General features: G+C 47.4%; 1 protein-coding gene and 1 long non-coding RNA gene across 5 annotated transcripts in view; one reads left to right on the top strand and one right to left on the bottom strand.

Annotated features, from left to right (window-relative positions):
- Positions 1–12,155, bottom strand: part of KCNQ3 (potassium voltage-gated channel subfamily Q member 3) — a 206,390-nt gene extending 194,235 nt beyond the window's left edge. For all 4 annotated transcript variants that reach the window (XM_030012412.2, XM_030012414.2, XM_030012413.2 and 1 more), the window contains exon 1: positions 11,380–12,155. In XM_030012412.2, the coding sequence (XP_029868272.1) occupies positions 11,380–11,765 (386 nt within the window). In that variant the 5' untranslated portion in view covers positions 11,766–12,155. The remainder of the gene's footprint in view (positions 1–11,379) is intronic.
- Positions 11,365–13,241, top strand: LOC115340589. Its single transcript, XR_003923101.2, has 2 exons — positions 11,365–11,453; positions 13,015–13,241. It is a non-coding gene; the product is annotated as an uncharacterized LOC115340589 (long non-coding RNA).
- Positions 13,242–22,285: the final 9,044 nt, after the last annotated feature.

The raw sequence follows: 22,285 nt of genomic DNA, 5'->3' as shown, positions 1-22,285 counted from the left end.
GACCCCAGAGCAAACCAGAGAACTAAAGGGAAGGTGGAAAGGTAAACTCAAGACTCCCAACTAGGAAAAGACCTTAAAGCTACTGAAATCAGCAGCATAAGTAGGATGACAAAACTGAGGACATGAACGACACCATCATATTTTTCTTTGGCCTAATGTCAGGGATGACTGTAGGCCTGTCACAGCCTGGAATAAGAGGCAGCCCCATATGTACAGCTCTTGAGGAAAGGGAATTAGAATTTTATGTTAAGCCCAATATTAATAAAAGCCTATGTAACAGTAAGACTCATATTCCTCTTGCCTTTAGAGGTAGGACTCGTTTGTCTGAAAGTGGCTTTTACTGCAGACATTTACCAGAGATCAAGTCACCTCAGCTCCTGCTACAGACAGTGGAGAGTTGCTAAATGGAGCTGAAGCTGTGATTTATTTCCATGTAAAGCAGACCCTTATATCTGGTTGGATGAATTGCACCATAAAATCTATCAACTGTATTGACTAGGTCTCTACTGACTATGAAGAGAACTTAAATACCTATTGCACGCACAGAACCGTACATGAACATATCTAAATTTAGTTATCTTAATGTGGCTTTGAGTCGTGCCTCTCAGGTCAGGCAAAAAGTTTCCCATCCCCCAGGTGTTTTCCATGTAAATACCTAAATTCAAGTTAGTTACCCAAGGTCTCCTTTGTAGTCAGTGGGAAGTTTCAGGCACTGCAAGAGGTGATTAATCTCACCTATTTTCGAATAGTCTTTAGGATGAGATTAATTGCACTCCAGAAATTTCTACTTCCTGTTTTTCTTCAGCAGCTATAAAAGGAGTCCAGACTGCTACGTCAGATAAGGCGCTAGATGGATGGATCCCACTGTGAGTGTGGAGGGACAGCCTCTCAAGCCCTGAGGAAAAGCGGGGAAATAGAGTTCTTTTAAGTAATTTAGCACTGGAGACAGTAGCGTATTTGAGAATGTACCATGTGATAATGCCTTATTGTGAGAGCAGAAACTGCCATGAGCATGAGGCTGCCAGACCCCACCTCTGTGCAGTGTTGTGGCACCCAGGACCTAACAAGGTAATGGAGCAACATCTACAGTAACGAGTGAGACAAAATCAGGAGAAATGTCCAAATATCAGCAACAGCGCAACTAGAAATATATTCTTCTGTGTTTTACACAAATCATAAAAAGTTTGGTAATGAATGATCAGTGGGGTCTTCCTCCTGGACTAGTACCACAAAAAATTATTCTTTTGTTAATATGCCAAGATGTGGGGGTGAAGTATTTGAACCTCCATGGGAGTTTGATCAGCACAAGGAGTGTTGAAACAGAAAGGCAAAAGCCTTGACAAAGTCCCATGAACAGGGAGGGGAAAGGATATAGAAAATAAAATATGTTATTGGACACACACGTAGGGTGAAACCTACATTATTTCAGTGGGGTAGGATTTCTTGGGTCTTTATCTAAGTGAAAGCTCTTATCCCAAAGCAAAGTGTCTTTTTGCATAGACCCAGGAGGATATCCTCACAGTGGTACGATCTCACATACAACAATTATGTCTATTCTAGTAACCCAAAGATGCTCAGTCCTACTCTGTCCATGAGGCCAGCTGGGGTGCCCAGCGCCCATAACACTGACCTCGCCTCCAAAGCAGGGAGCCACATGCAGACTCCTACTGGGAGCAGTCCCGGGTCTGTGGCAACACTTGATCTGTGCCCAGTCACTTAGTTGTCACAGACTAAAACCATGTCACGGGTCATCCAACAACGCTGTGTTATTGGCCGGTGTGTGCCACTGCTGGGGAGCATCCCCGACACGGCTTTGCCAATTAGTCTAGACATAGTTACTGACTACTCTAGGCATGAGAAAAGCTGCTGCCGTATCTGCAGCGCAAGGATGGTCCTGCCCTGTGGCCCCATGCATCTGATGCCACTGCCCAGTGTCTGAGGTCTGATCGGGGAGCCTCAGCCAGTAGTGTGCATTGAAATTCTTCCAGCACGTCTCACAAGAACAGCAGTGTTAGCAAAGGTAGAAGAGCAAATTCCAGTTCTTGTAATTACCTTCCTAAATTAATTCCCCTGCAATTTCAATCAGCTGCTCTTGACATTCCCTCCTCAGGGTGTAATCCCTTCTCATGAACGCTCTGAGTGGTGCGTAGAGAGGCATGAGGGGAAAAAAGATAAGCAGAGCTGATGCTGCACTGCCGAGAGCCTGGTGGGCAGCTCCCCACCGTGCGCTTTCGGGATTTCACTATCAGTCCTTCAACAGCTGTACTTGCTTCTCCTCCATCCCCACTGAAAACAGAAAATTTTAGACTCTCTGTATTTACAGTCAGTGGGGGATGCCCTGTAAAGAGTCTTCTGGTTTAGGATGAACATCTCTGCCCTCCACCTGAAGTTAGGTATAACCCAAATCTAATGGCTCCTGTAAAATATGTTAGAACTGGGACTTGGATGGATCGGAGCATTTAAGCTTTCAGCATTGCTTTAGCTCTGCTCTAGTGGTGGACAGCACATTGAATTATTTTGTTATACAAGTTACACACTTACCATGTCAAAAGCGTGAAAAAATCTGAGATGGGAAGATAACAATTCAATGTGTATCACTGAACTAAGTAGATAAATGCAGCCCAACAATCAGGTTTGAACAAAAAGAAATGAGGAAATATTTGCTGGTTTGACATAGATGTAATGTCTCATAAAATCTTAGTTCTAGGATTAATTCAAGTGACGCAGAGAAACCACACAAAATAAAACCTGGCCATAACAAATGATAACTTATTAACCAGGAAGCAGGGAAGTTGTTATTTAGTGAAAAGCTGAATGGATTTCCTTAGTTCTGGTCTTATTAAGTGCTTCCTTAACTATCTATAAAAAGAATTAAATTGAATGTTAACAAAATCACAAAGTACTGATCTGGAAGGTGATCAAAACACCAGTGAGGATAGAAGAAAGTAAATATGAGATGCATCTGGGGTTAGAAAACAACACTAGCGAGTCAACACGACAGTCACGAACTAATACAGCTTGGCAAAGGACTGCAAAACACATCCATACAGCTCTCAGAAACAACTCTGGAAACAGGGAGGACAAGCGAGGTGCAAGGATCCATAAAATGAAATAAAGCCTGTAAAGTCAAAGGAAGCAAATGACAACAGCCAACCCAAACAGGATTAGGATTCCTCCACTGCCGCTCCCGTACAATGGACCTGTAATGTTCCACCACCACGTAGCAGCAACCTAGAAAAGGTAAAGTAGGAAAGACTTTGGCAAGATTAATACATGTAGGAGAAGGGAGTGAGAGCACATGCCACCTCAGGAGACACTGGATGCTTCTCAGGTCAGGGTCTCAGCACGTCTCCAAACTGAGATTTAGTTGGAGATATGTAACTCCACTTCACCACCTTTTTTGAAAACCCACACAAACAAGCAAAAGGCAGCACCTCTAAGGAGGGTGTTATCAAGGTGTTATCCCGGTGACTATAACCAAATGTGGCTATTAAGGTATGGGAGGGATGAAGGCCTGTGACGAATCCTGCGGAGAACTGTAGCTTAGGAGAATCTCACACAGCCTAAGTAGAGCAGCAAGTTGGTTGGGCAGAGGAAGGTGATGATACTTCGTGCTGCTTTCCACCAGATTTCAGTCACACTCTTCTGCTTTGGATGACCTCAGCGACACCTTGGAAAGGTTCCTCCTGACATCAGTGGGACCTTTCATTTGCTCCAAATTAAACATGCTCTGAAGTAGTTTGCTCGCTTACGGCTGGGGAAGAAAGACAATTTACAGATTTCTAGCCTGAAAGTTCTCCCAAAGTGCTGTTTTTCAGAAATAGGTTACCATGAACCTAAATATCCCTGGGCATGTCCCTCACTCCACAGAAAATGCTAAGCTTCCCAGCTATCATCCTAAGACAGAAGGCAGCATACTTAACGGCTCTTGTGGACCATATTCCTTGTAAAGCTATTAATATTTAAGTTATCCCATTTAATACAGTATCTGCCAGAAGCAATAGCAGATGCAATATCTCCGTGGCTCCATTCCTTCTGTAAAGTTCCACGCACAAGAAGGGAATATAGCATTATTAAATATAAGAATAAACATTATTATTTATTTATACCATGCAAGGCTGATCATGGTAGTATCCAACCACCCAGCTGCCTAGCTATAACTAAGGTCACCAATCTATTATGTTTCTAAACAAGATATAAACGATCTTAACACTCACTCGACTGATTTTGTTTAGAAAGCTTCTTACAGCTGTTAAATTAGATCCGAATTACTTAAGTCTAGACCTTGTCCTTGAATATGCATTCCCTCACCTGACCTTGCACATACATCTCAATGATGGAAAGGCCTTTTTACTCACAAAGAAGTACAGAACTGTGCTCTACATACATGCAGTTTTTTACATTGGCTAAGCTATGAACAAAAAGGATTTAATCAAGTCATGTTTGAAGACATGGAGCCCCAAAGAAAGAATAGAAAGATGTTGGGTGAGTAGCTTTTGGTGTGGCGCTTGGGAGAGGCAGGCACTGCTGGGGCACCTTCATGTTCACTAAAACACACTTAAGCATAGTGGTATATAACTGGCATTATATGTATGTGAGGACTTTTTAATTCAGCTGTTAGTATGCATAGTCTTTAGTTACTATTTTTATCATTAGATTTGTTCTGAATGTTTCTACATTCTGCACCAAAATGAGCAAAATGGGCATGGAAAGTCTCTCCCTGCTCATTTTTGAAACATCTTCCTAACCTCCATCTCACATTAAATCAAGAAGTAAAACCTGCGTGGCCTCTCCACCAGGCAGCTGACCCAGAGGTGCCCAGACCCTGCTGTGCCCCGTGGTGATCTGATGTTTGCTGCGAGGAGCAGAGAGGCACGAGAAGAAACCGAGATGGCTTTTATGAACTGAGTGGTACCTTGTCCTGGTTTCGGCTGGGATAGTTAATTTTCTTTCTAGTAGCTGGTATACTGTTGTGTTTTGGGTTCAATATGAGAAGAATGTTGATAACACACTGATGTTTTCAGTTGTTGCTAAGTAGTGTTTAGACTAAGTCAAGGATTTTTCAGCTTCCCATGCCCAGCCAGCAAGAAGGCTGGAGGGGCACAAGAAGTTGGGAGGGTTCACAGCCAGGACAGCTGACCCAAACTGGCCAAAGGCGTATTCCATACCATGTGACATCATGCCCAGTATATAAACTGGGGGGAGTTGGCCACGAGGTGTGGATCACTGCTTGAGAACTGACTGGACATCGGTCAGCAAGTGGTGAGCAACTGCATTGTGCATCACTTGTATAGTCTAATTCTTTTATTATTATTACTATTATTGTCATGTTATTATTATTACTATTTATTATTATTGTTGTTGTTATTATTATCATTATTATTATTTTCTTCCTTTCTGTCCTATTAAACTGTCTTTATCTCAACCCACGAGTTTCAATTTTTTTCCCCCATTCTCTGCCCCATCCCACTGGGTGGGGGCAGATCGAGCGAGCAGCTGCGTGGTGCTTAGTTGCTGGCTGGGGTTAAAGCACGACATACCTCCAACCAGACTCCCAGCTGCTGCCTTGGAGATATTTGGAGAAGTCTAGTCCGTGGCTTTACCACTGACAGTGTCTCCAGGACTGTCAGGGTAGCACAGAGATGGTGCTACTCTTCACTGCCAAGTTTCTCAGAAGAAAAATATGGTTTTCTGGCTGCTGGAGGGGCTTTGCTGTATCACCTCTCATCAAAATGATGAAATCTGGGGCTGTTCAGATTTATAGAAATTACACCAGGGCCGATGACTGTTTTCTGAGGGTTCTATTCCTGGGCCGAGCTGACAGCACTGAAAGACCAGCTGCTGAGTGTTTGCTGTCGCCGGCAGCGCCAATACTCGCCCACACGTCGGGCTCTCCCTCGTGCATCGCCGGCCGCGGTGGATCTCGACGCCCGTCCAGATGAGGCTGCGTGGCCTGGTGTGAAAAGAAGATCGCGCTTGCAGAGGGGTGCTCAGGGACCTGCATCCCCGGGGGTTTTGGGGGGACACCGAGGCGCACGGCAGCCGTGCGCCTGCAGCTCCGACGAGCCCGTGGAGCAGGCGTGAGCAAGCACCAAAACTCAGCAAATTAGCAGCGTAGCCATGGCAACACCGAGTGCGCGGGCTGACCGACCCAACCCGCCGGTACCCGCTCCGGGAGCGGGTCTCGCTGTCGGCACTGATGTCCTAGCAAGGAGTTCCGAGGCTGTAGGTGAAAAGACACCTATTCCCACCAAAGGGCCGGGTCTGTAATTTCAGAGGTAGTTGCTTAAACAAGCGTTGGGCACCTACGAGCTGCCGAAGCGACTCCGATTGGGGATCGCAAGGCGCTCACGTTACACAGCCTGTGGCTTCCCCAGGCTCTGCTGCTCCTTCGCATTCCCGCCAGCAAAGCCCAGCTTTCGGCAGCCGGTGACCACAGCCTGCGATGTCGGCCGATTCCAGCGGCTGAGATACAGTCGCATCTCGCTAAACCGCACGCAACCCAGGGCGGACTCCGCAAGCCTCAAGGGAGACGTAATGGCAGAGGTGTGCGGTGAGGTCTCCAATGACTAAGACTTCATTATTTTTTACAAAGTATACTGCAGAATATTTATCCATGCATTACGCTGAATTAGCATAAATAATTAAAACAGAACTCGTATTGGCGAACACATAAGCAAAGGGCACTTGCTAATGGACCAGACTTGCTCTGCTGCTCTGGGGACTCCCTTAGAGACAAGTCCGTGCCAAACAGGCCAAGGAAGCATTCGTATTTGTCCTTCTTTTTACCCCAAGCCTGTTTCCATCTCGCCCCAGATGGCTAACACGGGCTGGTGGATCAGCGCATCTTACAGAGCATCTCTCAAAGGGCGAAGAGGAAAATAATGGAAAGTCCCCAGACCCTCAACCTGTTCCCCAAGTCCCGCGATGCCCTTTTCTGCAAACAACCCACCTACGATCAGTCATGCAAGAGGTGCTCGCCGGTGCTTCCCAGAAATACTGACGATTTGACGGATCGCATGACTCTGCCTCCTCTTTTTATTCCAGGTTTTAAGTGGTATTGAAAGAAGATTGTATGGCAAATAGGGAAGGGTTTTCAAGTGTTCCCCATGGTTTCCCTCGCTCGTCAGCAGGTACACCCTGGTGATCTACACCAGCAGAGTGCAGCCAATATTGCACACTTTCCCAAAAAGGAAAATCTAATCCCAAGCCTTTTCCTGGTCTTATTTTTCTACAAAAGTAAAGGCTGAAGTTGTCTCAGAGGATGGTATGAAGGTAAGACTATCTCCTAGCTACCACTCCTTCAGCCTCTTTTTTCTTTAAGTCAGGTTGAAAATTTTCACAAATTTCAATTGCAAACTTGGTCTGTATTTTGTTACCTTTCTGGACTCGGACCATTATCCACCAAATATTCTGTGCTTACAATTAAAAATAAACTGAAAAATCAAGATCTTACTTGTTTTCAATTTTTCATTTAATTCATTTATGCTTCTGTGCATAAATAAAGCATTTGGATGGCTCGTGGAGGCGAACAGGTCTCAAGACGGTCTCCCTGGCCAAAGTACACATCCCACGAGGCACAACCGCAGAGGGTTCCTGCAATATATTGCACTGCTCAACACAAAGGAAAATACAGTACATCACGGGAACAGCAGTTACACCTACAGGGAGACTAGCTCAGAAAAGAGTAGGGATAGATTGTAGCCTGACCTGCAACTCCCAAGAGACATTTCCAAATTAAAAACCTCAAAGCTTAAACCAGATTTTTTTTTTTTTTAACTCAAAATGTTCAGCAAGAGTTTAGTTTACAGAGGTGAAATTTTTCATGGGAAAATCAATTTTCTCTTACCACCTATGCCATTAAGATATTGCCATATTGCCAAGAAGTCTGTGAACCCTGGTGTCCTAGCAGATGGGAAGTTCACGGGTGTTACGTAAATCTCCCGTCTAGCAGGGCTGCCAGAGAATAAATGTTTTCAGATGGTGAAGGAAACAGAGTCAGCTTCTTTAGGACCAAATCACCTTCCTCTTGCTATAAGGATAGGCTTGGACAAACTCATTTGTGCAGAACAAGGAGGAAGAATCGCAAGGAAAATATCTCATGTCACTTTCTGTAAATCACTGCCAGTGAAAGCTGACCACTAAAATTGCCATCAGGAATTTCTCCCTTTGTCCCCTAGCATCTTTGTCGCTAGGGCTTGGTAGGGCCTGATGATGTTTATGCATTCTCATTGAATTATTTCACCAGATTGAATCATTTCAGCAGATCTAACCCCACCTAAACTAAAGTGAGCGTTTACAACAGGCACTGCGTCAAACTTTATTTATGTGCACATTATAACAGTGAGATACACAAAGGATCATGACCCCTTTGCAGCCATATGGGCATCACTGTACGATTTAACGAGATTCCATCTGTACCACCCTTTTAAAAGTTCTGGCATCCAAAGCTTTTGCAAAGACCTTTGCAAAGCCCCTTCCTGCCCCCACACAACACCCTCGGCAAATCCTGAAAGTTGCAATCCTCTTCCATCAGCAGCTTCCTACCTCCTAAATCCTGGGATATACGCAGCTCCGGACTCCTTTGCATCATCTCTTCATTAAACACCTCTGAATGCTGGGATCTATAAGGAATTCATCACATCCACCCATGCTGCAATCCCTTTTGGCCCTCAGCTGTTTATTCTCTCTTTTTGTATACGAGAGCAACCTTCTTACTCTTAATTTTGGTTGCATGGTATTTATCGCAAAGTTACACAGAAGACTGAGACAGAGTATAACATGTCATTAAGATAAATGGGACTTTTCTGGAAAATTGAAACAGCATCAAATCTGTAGATTTTATGGAAAGGCTGGCAATCTCTCACCTACCCAAGGGAAAGTGTAAACTGTTCTAGCATGAAAAGAAGCACCGGGGGACTGCTGGGATGGCACTACGCAGTGTCATAGCAGCACCTCCAACATGAGAGAGACTCCTTTTCAGAAGGAAAAAGGTAAAAAGGCAATTCATTTGAAAGCAAGAACAAAGACTCTGGATATCAACTTAGGTGCTGCTTCCCCACGGCACTGCTCCTGCTCTCGAGCAGGTCATCGTTTTCCAGTTGCAGGAACAAGCTCTGAAGCCTGTCAGCAAGATCTCACCACACCCTTCCATCACTTTTGGCAGATTTCTTTTGTAGGATTTGATCCTACAGTGAGGTAAGAGCCCACAACTTCTACTGAGTTCAGAAGGAGCTGAGACTGAACAGAAACCCAACTGCAGCCTTGGGCTGCTGAGCCCCCCCGGGTGTCCTGGGAAGGGATGGGACGTCTGTGCTGGGCTGACAGACCGGGACTTGTGTATTGTAATTCCTTTAAGGATAAGGACTCCTAAAAGTCTTTTTTTCATTAATGTTGAACTTGGCACCGATTGTCTTAACGAGACTGTTAGTGACTTCTGGGAGAGCAGGTCAGACTCGCACCTCAGTTTTGCAGGACAGAGTATTCACCAAAGAGAAGTTGGCCAGATAGAGCATCAGGTCCGCTCCGAAGAAGGATCAAACCTTAGAAACATGTTGAATTTTTTCCCATTCTATGATCCATATTGCATGAGGACCTACAGGTTAACCACACATCTAGAGAGCTATCTAAAATGAATGTTGTAACTTGGAAATTTCTATACCATTGCGAATAAATGTGAATCTCTCAGCTCGCCTGAGCCTCTCTAGACTCATCCACTGTCCTATCGCTTATATCCAGACAGGAGCGTGGATTTGACCCAGCTGGCCACAGAAAGATGCCAACTGCTCGTAACGCTCTGGCGTGCGCTAAAGCCTCACTTACGCAGTGTGCGGGGGCTGACCGAGGCAGGATGAACGGGGTGCCCCTCCGTCCAGACGTGGCTCTCCCCAACAAGAAGCAGCGTTATGCAATACTGAGCACGATCGAACGGCGAGCGCCGGACCAAAGAGTCTTCCCAGCACAACACACCCCAAATGCCATCTCTCCCTGCCTGCTAGCACAAGTTTTCCTACGGCAAAAAGGGGCTAAAGAGCTGAAAAAGTGTCACGGCATCCAGTGTCCCCATTTTCACAGCAATTAAGCTGGAAAGCAGGAATCTGTGTCCCAAGACGCACTTTATGAAAACACTGAAAAGAGGGGAGCAGCAATGAGTGAGTGGTACACAGCAGCAGCAGCACCTCAGTAGTGAGCACTGCTTTTTACTCCTCGCCCAGGGCTAAATCCCTACAACCATGGACAAGAAATTTGCCTGAAGGTAAAATCACAGCCCTACACTCAAGGTGTTTATTTGCATGTGCAAAGACTACACCAGTGATGAGGACTTCCCAAGATCCAGCTGCAGGCTCATAGCCCATGCAGCCTGGAGCACTTTGTCTTTGGCAAATAAACCAATTTCAGAAATCACTGCCTAAATCCTCTATCACATGGAGCTCTGTACACGTTATAGCATTAAAGAAAAACAGAAACACCGTGATCACTGATAATCCCTTGGGTTTTCAAACACATTCACAACACTAAAGACCACATTTATTTTAATAAGACTCTGCCAACTCCATTCTATGCTGTAAACAGATTTTTTTTTTTTTTGTCTATATTCCTTACGAAAACTTCAGGGAACAAAATTGTTAGGAATGCAAAACAGTGGTCATTAACTTGACTTGTCACCTTTGGGCCACAAAACGAGTTTGTTTCCTCTCAGTTCGCTTGCGGTCAGTTTAACTTTCTGGTTGACAGTGCTGCAATGCTCGGGTTTCATGCACTGCAGGGTGACGCTTATTGGACCGAAACCCGATGGTTTGCGTTTGACACTTTCAACTACTGAAAGAGCCGGTCCGCTCGGGGTTTGTAAAAGCTGCTTTAACCGCACGCAATGCTGGAGGCTGAACCGAAGCCGGCAGCGTCCCCCTTAAGCACTTCGAGCCTTAAAACTGCTCAGAGCTTGCTCTTTTTGGCATCCCTTTTCCAGGGTCTGAGACACACAGGCTCGGGCACGCCGCTCCAAGGCAACGCGGGTGTCCGTACAAGAGAGAGTCGCGGGCTTAAAACAAGATCCTCGTTTTGGAAAACCCGACGGCAGAAGAAAAAAAAAAAAAAAAAAAAAACAAAAAAAATAACTAAACCCACTCAGCAGCACACCCCATAAGAAGACCCTTGCTCCCCACACAACCCCCCGCACTCGCCCCCCGGGTGCTGGAGCCAGCCCCCCCGGAGCTCCTTTACGCCGAGAATGATAAAGCAAAACGGTGGCCCCGGGCGCATCTCCGCGGGGCAGCCCCCCCCGCCCCGTTCCCCGCCGCCCCGGGACGCGCCCCCGGGGCGGGGGGGGGGGGGGAGAGCCCGGCTCCGCGCTCCGCGGAGGCTGCGCGCCCGCGTACTCACACGAAGGCGTGATAGAGCAGCGCCCAGCCGCGGGGTCGCTCCAGGGCGTCGTAGATCAAAGTTTGGATGCGGCGGTACTTGGCGTGGTTCCGCTTCACCGGGCGGCTCAGGGGGGTCTTCGCCAGCAGCCCCAGCCCCGGCGGGCTCCGCTTGCCTCCCTCCTCCTTCCCGCCGCCCTCCAGCAGCAGCGTCCCGTCGCGGTCGCCGCCGCCGCCGCCGCCGCCGCCACCGCCGCCGCCGCCCAGGGCTAGCGAGCCCTGCTCGGGGTCGCCAACGCCGCCGCCGACCGCCGCTCGCCGCCCCGGACCCGCCGCCGCCGCCGCCGCCGCCGCCGCCCCGCCGGCCGCGCTACCGCCCGCCGCGCCGCGCCGCGCCTTCAGCCCCATCGTCGGCGCCGGGCCCCGGAGGCGAGCTGCGGATCGGCGGCGGCGGCGGCGGCGGCAGCCCCGGGAGCCCCAAGGCCATGATCCGAGCTCCCCGCCCCTCCCCCCCCCCCCCCCCCAACGATCGCTGTATATATTTTTGTATCTGTAGCTACATGTATAGCTGGCTGGCTATATGGAGGGAGGGAGGGAGGGAGGGAGGGAGGGGGGGGTTAAAAAAAAAAAAAAAAAAAAAGTGGGGGGGGGGGAGGCAGTCACATCCCAGTCAGGTCATCCTCGCCGGCGGGCAGCGGGGAGGCTGGAGCGCGGCGGCACCTGGGCCGGCGCAAGGGAGGGAAATCATCGCGGAGTTTATTTACCAGCCCGATGCCCGAGCCCCTTCCTCCCCCCCCCCCCCCCGCCTCCTCTTCCTCCTCCTCCTCCTCCTCCCAGCTCCTGCCTCCCCCCAAGCCCTCACGTTAGGGAGTGGCCCATTGTATGCAGCCAGCAAATAGCCGGGCGCCCGCCCCCCCCCCCCCCCCTCCCCGCTCCCCCAGCCCCGGGTGTCTAGTCATCCACGGTGCGTGGGGCACCGGCCCCCCCCCCCCATCCCCGGTTGCCAGCCGCCGCCGGAGCCGAGCGGGGAGATCCCGGCAGCCGGCGGAAGAAGGGGAGACCCCGCTCGACACCCGGGGGATCCCCCTGCAGCATCACAGCCCCCCCTTCCCCCGCTGCGGCTGGAGGGGAGGGAGAGGAGGGGGAGGGCATCCCCGGCCCCCGGCTGCGGGTGGGTGGGTGGTGGTGGGGCGGGGGGGTCGCTTTCACCACCGGAGCAGGAAGGAGCGGAGGATGGGGGATGAAGGATGCCGGGAGAGGCGGCGGGTGGGCGGCTGGAGGCGCTGCCTGCCGATGCGGCTCGTTCTGAGCCGAGCCGAGCCGGAGCCTCCGCCTGCGGAGTGGGGGGGGGTGAGGGGGCAACACGCCCCGGGCAGCCCCCAGCCCCGCCGGGGAGCAGCTTTTTGCACGGGTCTCTGCTGCTTTTGCCCCAGCCCGGGGCTGAGATCCATCCCCGTCCCCGGCTCCGGGTGGCTCCTCGGGGGAGCAGCGCCGGGGCCCAAGCTCAGCTGCAGCCCCTCGGGGGTCTGCCCTGACCCGTCGGACCTAAGAACTGCCCCCCTCCTCCGCTTTAGCATGTGTACCAGCACCCCGCTCCAGCCTCGGACCTAAAGCCCGAAGGGATGTGATTGACAGCCCTGTACCCTTTTCCTTTCAGTTTCTTGGCTGCAAGGAAGATGGGAAGAGACAGCTTTTGCGTGCCCTGCAACCTTGGTGCCCTGGGATTTCTGCCACAACGCACTAGAAGCATCCCCTCTCCTCTTAGAGCTGCTCTTGAGTAAAAATCTGCCTGCAGGGCTAAGCATTCACGTAGCTACACCTTGGGAGGATACAAAGGGTCTAACCGAGCCTTTCTTTCTTGACAGATAATAATAATAAAATTTTTAAAAAAGACAAAGCCTTACAGATTGCTGGTTGTTTTCATGAGAGGTCCTCCGCCTCCAGATGGGGGAGTTTTCCTCGTATCTCCTGAAGAGATGCCAAGACACCCAAGAGCCCTTCCAGACTCATAAGAGAAGCAGATTTGCCACCTACTCTAGCTGCTCCTGCTCCATTCCCCAAGGGATTTATGATCTGAGCAGTCCTTCTCTCGTTTCACACAAGAGGAAGGACAACAGATGCAAAGGCAGCTCCTGGAGGTGATTTTTGGACCCGCCACGGGGCCACAGAGGCCATACTGCTTCACACCAGACTATAGGCCACTGTTGGAGATGTCCCGGGTCACTCAAAAATGACACTACTGTCATTGCATTGCTGGGTGGAAGAAGGGCTGTTTCCCCTCTGATGTTTGACCCTCTGAGCGTCCAAACTGAGCACATTCTGTGCCAAAGAAGAAAAAACACCTCTGCCTTCAGCTCTGCAAGCTCCAGCATTAATACATCTCAGTCACCACCCAATTTTGAACTTTTGCAACCCCAAGGGATTTGCCCACAAGCAGACGTGAGCAGACAGCGCGGTATCTCACCCGCACGGCTATAGCGTCAGCAGCCAGTGTCAGGTTAGCTGACATCTCCATGACACTATCAGCAAGAAGCGGCTGGCCCGAGCGTGGCACCAGGAACGCACACGTTTTGCTCCCTGCTCAGCTAACATCTATCAGCATCATTTGAATGTCATTTATAGCTGTATTCCCAAGGAGGGCTGTGGGAGGCTAGGAAGTTTTGATAACTAGGCCATTTATCTCTCTCCAGCTCCTGTTCTACCTCAGTACAATAGCGATGATACTTCCCAATACCACAGGGGAGCTATAAGCATTAGCGAGGATGTATGGGGCGCTGAGAGTGGAGCACTTACTTCAGATACCACCCTATGCCTTAACCTGCATCCCAGCGTTACATAGGAAGAGGTGGGAGGAGGAGGGGGGAAGGAAAGAAAATTTATAGCTAACCAATTCATCACAGTTTTGAACCACAACAGTAAATGTTCAAACCGAAATGGGGATGGTAAATAATTTTCACAGGGGGGAGCAGTAAATTATTTTCATTTGCAAAGGGTTGTACCAATGTCAGATAGCAATAGGTGATTGATAGGCAGGCACACCAGCTTGTTTGGCTTTTATAGCCCCTACACCAGTGACACAACACTTTGCAATATCAATTACGTGTTGGTTTTTTTCAGTTGCATCCTCCGAAAGGCAGGCTTTTGGGACATTTTCAAGTCCCAGATCACCCCCGTACAAACCACCCTTTAAGACCCGACAGGAAAGAGTTTCCATCTCCTCTCTAAATTTAAAATCCCATCGCTCAGTGTCAGGAATTCTCCTCCTCCATGGTCCATCTGGGATAACTATTGCGCAGATGCAGCCGTACTGGCTGGGAAGCCGTGTAAGGCAAGGGGAGTTAGCTAAAGTCTTCTAAATCAGTGCAAAGACACCCAAGAGTTTCAAGGGGATCTGGATCAGACCCTAATAGTGGTGCTACAGGACCTCGTTGGCGGTACCGCTGCTTGGGACCCCGATCCTATTGCACACCTGCTGGCAAAGCTCCCACTGACGTCAAAGGGAGTTTGGCCAGATGGAGCCCTCCAGGCTGTGATTTGGCTTGATGAGCAATTACACTCCATTACTATTATTTATGATGTGTTGCTGGCAGCGCCCGACGTGCACAGGTTTGATATCCACCTCCTTGGCTGACACTGGAGATCTCTGTAATCAAAAGCAAGTGCTTCTGCCGAGCTGGAGTTTGCAGCCAGGAGGTTGTAACCAGCTCTGTTGGGAGCGTGCAGAGGGACCGGTGATAAGCATCTCCCGGTAGGTTATGCTGGCCCTTGTCAAAGAGAAAACTGGTTCAGTCAGAGAGGTTACAGTCTAAAATCAGAGGAAAACAGGAAGGGATTATATCTGTTGGTCAAGATAATACAGCTTTATCTTGGCTTATTCATAGATCAGCTGGACTTTTGTGAATGACAAAGCACAGGAGTGCTTGGTAAACCACACGCAGAGTGTGTTTTAGTAGAGCCACATGAACATTCAGCTGGAACATCTGGATCATGTTTACAAGAAGGAAAACTGCAAACGGAAAACCAGTTGCTCTGCAAAAGACTTCAGGAGCAAAACGAACAAAGAGCTGCTCGTGAGCTTCAGTGACAGAGGAACAGAGATTTGGTACCTGAAAAAATGGGCAAGGGGCTATCTAGCAATTGGGAACAGAAAGCAACACTGTCCATAGTGTGAGTGAACCTATCATTAAATGTCATGTCCTCCTTTAGTAGGACATGTTTTGAGAAAGGTGCTGAAGAGCAGAACCACAGGGATCATGTCCTGGCATGAAAGATTTGAAGCCTGAGGACCTCTTGACCTAGCAGTCTTATATAAAGACCTGGCACAGGGAGGGTGAAGCTATATAACCACAGAAGTAAGTGGGATCTCAGTTTCAGTGTAAGCACACAAGCGGTGTTGAATTTTGTGGCCCTTCTCTTTCTGTCCTTCTGCTGGCTTCTCTACCTTACCGAGCAAAATTTTTGCAGCGCTTCAAGGCTTCTCCTTTCTCATTTAGGGTGACATTATCTAATCCCATTTTTAGCTGGTCTCTGACACCAACCTCCACTCAACCTTTGGTAGAAGCTCCATCAAGCACCCTCTCGCTCTCTCCTTCGAAGCTCCAAAGGCTTTGAGGAAGACTCCATCCACACACAAACCTACTTTGTGATCTTTTTCAATCATTTTCTTAAAACTTACTACTGGGATGCCCACAAAATCTATTGGTGTGCCTGTGCACGGTCCAGAAGCACCTGCTGATGAATGCCAAATGAGACAGCGTAAGTACAGAGTGCAGCACTGATACCCCAGCTAATTCAGGCAATAGGAGCAGTCTAGCCATAAAAGAGACCTGAAGCCCCACGGGGGCTGATTTAGGGGATTGCTATCCCAGACACATTGTTCAAACACCCAACCTATCTCGTGTACTGTGACTACAGTGTTCAGCAGCATAGGTATGCTCCAGCATTTCCTCTCTCCTCTTTGTGCATCCATGTCCTCCTTCTTCCTTATAGTTACGACGTCAAGCTCTTTTTTTAGGGCTTGTTTCTTAGGGCTTAGCGTTGAGGGAATCTAAGCTGTGGCTGTTGCTCCTGCCTGCCAAACCAACACAAAATGATGCCTAACAGTCAGTCAGTGGAACAGCCTAGTCATGCGTGAAACACTCTCAGACTTGGTCTTAAGTCAGAGTCGCAGGTTTGATTTTTATTTTTAAAATCTATGGCCTGGTTTAACTTGAAGCTACGGACTGTGATCTGCAGATGGTCAAAGTGATCAAAATGTCACCTTCTGGCTTCCAGATCTTTGCATGAACTGCATGAAACCAGTCCAGGCAGAAGGGCACACAAGAGCCTTGTTGGGGAGACTGAAATCAGTGTCTGCTCCTTAAATCTGCTGATGGAAGAAGGGTGGAGATGTCCATGAAATCTCAAAGCTGTGCAGAAAAATAAAAGATAGTTATGACAGCCAGCTCTTCCTTCCCTAGACTGCAGATGAGCCTGATGAAAAGTAGCTGCTGCCTCAAGCTGTTTTCCTTTTCTCTACAGTGACAAGGCGCAGCTGGAAACCAGAGCCTGTATTAGCTCCTGTTCAGGGTCAGAATAACAGTGGGGCTGGTACTGCTGGTCCCAAAGTGGGCAAAATTCATCAAAAGAAAAAGAAAAAAACAAACCTCAAATAAAACACCAACTGTAAAACACCTTCATAGAAACAGTGCTCACTTGAGGGAAAGACTTACCTGGATGGGTCCCCTGGTCTGAGACCTTGCAGGTCAAATGTTCCCTGGATTGTAACTGCAGCAGCTTTGACCTAGCACACAATATCACTGCCTGCCAGTGGTGGAAATGAGTCCACAGAAATCACCCGTGCCAGCTCTGCTCTCCCTAAGGATTGAATCCCCTGGCACTCAATGATCCTCTGAGCACAAGAGGTGGCCGCCTGTGCCATCCATAGCAATGGGAGACCAACTGCCAGCTGCCTTTGGCCTCGCTGCCTACTAGCTTCACGGAAAACATAAAGAGGAAAATAAATCACCACCACTACAAATTACTGCATGGACAAAAGAAAATCAATACACTGTAACTTCACACCATCTCAATGCCATTAAAAGATCGTTGCAAACCAATCAAAAGAGCATCCATAATTCACTCATGCTCACCTTACTGAATCCATGGCACAATGCAGAAAGCATGCGTGCATCCATAATCTTGTCCCATCCTTTTGCACCGTCCTTGTCTTTGAGACAGGAGGAGGGATTTCAGCCAGCAAGGTTCATGCATTGTATCAGCAGCTCCAGACCTTGGACTTCTAGCTCTGCTGAGCTCTGACCATACTAGGCCTTGACTTTCTTGAAAAAAATACTCATTGTAAACTTTTTTTTTCCTCAACCCACCGAGCAGAGCGTGCTTAACCTTTTCAGGTTGTTGGATCTGCCTTATCATGATTAATTTTCAGGCATGCCCCTTTAGCACACAAGGCAGGGAAGCACTGTAACATTAAAAGTCAAAGGGCTGCCTGAAAAAATAACATGATTCTTCAGGGAAGGGAAGCAAGCAAATAAAGATGGGTCTTCATGGGTCTTTTGCTTTCTCTCATCTAGTCTCATGTTTTATGACTTTTTCTGAGCCACTTGGAATTTCTCACTTCCCCTCCTGACTGTAAGTGAATGAAATTAAGGCGAGAGTCTCACTTCCAGGTGTTGGGACATCACAGGATCAACCCAAAATCCTGACATTTGAACTCTCATCACTACAGCTGGCAACTCTGAGGAATATGTAGTGGAGTCATTACTGACTGAAACGATTTTTCCATTTCTTTTCAGATAATTTTTAAGCTTTCAGATTGTGCCTAATATAATATAGTCTCTCCCTGTTAAAGAGAGTCCATCAGTTGGATATTTTCCCTTAACATCAGGATAATGAATTGAAATGTCAGTAGTGGAAATCTGATCGTGCTATGGATTCAACAACAAATGAAGTCACTCTAGAGTTACTAGAAGGTGCAGCCTGTGACTGCTTTTACAAAGGGCTCCCACCAAATTCCCTCTTTGCCTTCAGACCTGAAGAAGTCACGTTTGCAATGATGCGTCTTGCAGGCAACCTACCCTCTGGTTTCCTTTATGCTGTCTGCTTTTAAACAAGGAAGCAGCCTGGCTTAGCAAACCAATATCTCTTTTGGGTATTTTCTATAAATACTTATTCAATGCTTCTAATTTTATGCAGAATAGAAATGGCCACATGACATGATTTGAAGTAGAAAAGAGGGAGGAAGGGGGGCTACATACGGGAGAAGCCTCTGAATATCAGTTTATAATTGCTATAAACTGATCCATTGCAAATTCCTCAGTCAAGTCCCTTCTAGTGGAGCAAGACAAGAAAGGCCTTTGCTTTGAGTGTCTTGAGTGCCAGAATTGTGTTTCTCCATGACATGGGCTTCATAACTGTTGGTAAAATTTGAGGATGATTGAATACTGGTACAACTACACCACCAGCTCTGGGTTGGACCATAACCGGTTATACAAAACATCACACAAACTGAAATGGTGATGTTGGCTGTCAAACTATCATGGTACAGTCTGCTTTACAACACTCAGTAGTCCTATTCCTATTAGGTCCTAATAACTTCAGTCGGAGCTCTCTCTAATGGATAGGAAGCAGTCTTCAGATATTTGCAGAATCACAGAATCACAGACTGACTGAGGTTGGAAGGGACCTCTGGAGGTCATCTCGTACAACCCCCCTGCTCCAGCAGGACCACCTAGAGCCAGTTGCCCAGGGCCATGTCCAGATGGCTTTTGAGTATCTCCAAGGCTGGAGACTCCACAATCAAATATTACCTCATTTCAGACTTCCGAACACCCAGCTACACAAAGGATTGATTGAAGTACCTGACATATATTTTAATTTCAAGGAATTTAACCCAGAACTGCACTATGATTCACAGCTATAAGTCCTTCCCATGTGGGACCCAACTGGCTTGCAAAGCTATCCCATCCCTATTTCACATTCAGCCCTTGAGAGGAGAACATCCTTTGAAAGAGCCTGTGGGATGGCAATGATCCTATGGGCAAAGTTTCTGTCCACTGTCTTTGGTAGCAGCAAGATTTCAATCCAGTCTTCCAAGGATGCCATTTATCACCTTTCCCAAGCACAGGAAGAAATTGCTCTGTGTTAGGACAGCTTCTGTCTTCGCAAATGTAAAAGTGAAAATCTATGTCCAGCCTCCCTTCCCTTGCCCGGTTGTCTCTAAGATGACACAAACCCCACTGCCAACTTCCCTCTCTCATCAGAGGCAGTCTCTGACAAGCAGCTCCTTGAGGGCTTTCTGAAGGACTAGCAAAAGCCTTCAAGTCCACACCACATACATACCCCAATTTTCAGATGGCTTCTCTGAGGGCAGACATTCTTCTGGACAGGCAGGCACAGGTCTCTAGCCCATGTGGTCTCTTCATGCTGAAAACGACAGTGGGCTGCACAGTGCCAGGAGCTCACCAATTTTTTTCTACTTGGTTTGCAGTTGAACAGACCCACGTGAATACACATGTTCCCTTTGAATGATGCTCCCAAATCTATGGCTTCTGTTGTTCTCAAATGTTACCTTTTTATTTCATAATTTGCACTTTCCGTGTGCTAGTTTTCAGTAGGAGAAAGAGATTATCATTGATTGTAGAAAACTGTACTTTATTGCACAAAGATAAATGTTGATCTCAACCTGCACAGTACCACAGTCAACTTCAGGCAAGAAACTGTGGTGCGTCTATACCCTTGTTGCAGCTCCCAGGTACAGCATAATGCCTATAGCTTAGTGAGCAAGGGATGCACTGGAAATCTGCCAAATTGAATGTTTATTCCAGTTTTCTGGACAGCATGTGTCCACACCTCCCACCTTGAATGATCTAGGACCCTGCACTATCAGAGCGTCTTGTATCTACTACCATTATCTTTGCTGTTCTATAAAAGGGCTGATTAGGAAGTAGCCACAAGAACGAGGTCACAGGGCTCTGCTTTGGAGTACCCCTCTGCCTACCCGGCAAGTCGCCCTTACTGGAACATTGCAAGTGTGTGTCTGGATGAGTTCAGGATACCTGTCCAGCGACAATATGGATGTAGTCCTTAAATCGTATTACTGCTTAGCTTGATTTCATAATGGAAGATCCAAAGAAACTGTGATCAGAGACAGTGTGTCTAGCAGACACAGCAGGAAGGAATAAGATGTGCTCTCATCTGTTCAGGAGGAGAGTTGCTTTGGCAATTAATATGTGGGTGTAGCACTTTCTCTTCCTACTATTACTTATTCCCTGTGTGGCTGTGATCAATATTACTCTGTCCCCCATTCAGGGAGCAGTTGTTTGTCTCTGTTCCTTAGGACTTGATCCTGTGCTTCATTTTCTTCCAAGGCCAGTGCACAGGGTTCGCTGGAGCATTAGGGCTTTAGTGCTTTGAGACTACAACATCTGGCACTACGCAGGGCCCGGCATGATGAATGGGATCCCTCAGCGCTGCAAGAACAGAAATGCTACGTTATTAATAAGCAGGTGAACAAGGAGGTATAGAGCAGTGCAGTTCTTAAGTATGTGGATTGAGGTACTGACAGTGAAAGCACATCTGTTAAGACTCATCTCCACCAGATGGTTCCTTTCAGCGCCCGAAGTTATTGTCATTTATTTCATCAGTAATTTAGTTCAGGGCTTGCTGAGGAGTGGATATGTCCCAGATATAAGAATAGTGGTCTGACACCTGAAAACTTTGCTAGGAACATAAATCTGTGGAAATTCTTCAGCAATAAGTTAAAAACTCTCTCAAAATTTTCTTTTGAATGGTATGAACAGATTAAAAAAGAGAAACTGAATTTTTTATCAATATGTGCTAAGTTAAGCACTTTCTATTATTATTCTTTCTTGGAAACAGGTTTTAGGAGAAAAGGCAAATCACTTTTTCTTCACCAAAAGTAGTTTGAAAGCTGTTTCTTTTTCAGTTTAACGAAATAAAAACAACAAAACGGAAAAGCTTGGTAAGAAGTTGCTAAAAGGTTGAGCAAACAATAATTCAAAGTTTCCATGTGTGAGCAGCTCCTCATGCTCAGAGCTTCAGGGAGGTTTAAACCAGGGCACTGCTTTGTCCTCGGGGTGGACGCTGAGGACACGCGTGGCCGGCCAGGGCAGCATCGCTGAGCGGCAGGGACCGAACGAGCAGTTCCCAGTCAGTCAAATGTCTGTTTGCTGATCTGTGGACCTTGTAAACTGGGAAGATTTGATGCATTTTTAACTGAGGTTCGGTAGCAAGGCCACATATCCCCATGTCTGTCTGAATCTACAGACAGCCTGAAATCGCACTCAGTGTTGTAAAGTTTCACCTTTTAAAGAGGATGTCGTAACCTCCTGGGCTCCCAAGCTAAACATCAGTTTTATTCTGTGGCTTTTTGATGAAAAACAAAATCTTTTTTCCTTGCGTGCTTGGCTGTTCATCTAGCCGTCCCATCTCATTTTCACAGCAGCAGATGCTTGGGCTTTGACTGTGGCTGGAGATTGTTCTGTAGGAGGCTGAAGCAAAACTGAAGAGCACTCAAACTTAATTCCAGCTTGATCCTCAGTGTTAGGTGGAGCATCATTTCTGATATCCAGGTTCGTTATGAACCCTAATGCTGAAGTCTTTGGTAGACTTTTCTAGCAAGCTCTAAGAACAAAAGCATTGTGAGGTGAGTGGTTTCAACCTCTTGAGTTCATGATGGGACTTCAAGCTGAGGGGAAACTTGTTTTGGTCAAACTCAAAACCTGTTAACAGGAAAACAATGACAAGGATGAAATTGAGTGGAGGGGTTTTTATCTATTTTGCAGCAGTTTAGACAGAGTAAAAAATTTTCATTTTAAGATTTGTTTGAAGTGTGTGTTTTACCATTTCAAAGCTCTCTTTTAGAGATTCAAACTAGTAGTAATAAAATTAGAGATTTGGCCAAAGCC

This window comes from Aquila chrysaetos, chromosome 4, assembly GCF_900496995.4.
Source record: "Aquila chrysaetos chrysaetos chromosome 4, bAquChr1.4, whole genome shotgun sequence".
Taxonomy (NCBI): Eukaryota; Metazoa; Chordata; class Aves; order Accipitriformes; family Accipitridae; genus Aquila; species Aquila chrysaetos.
This window is presented reverse-complemented; position numbering and strand designations above follow the sequence as displayed.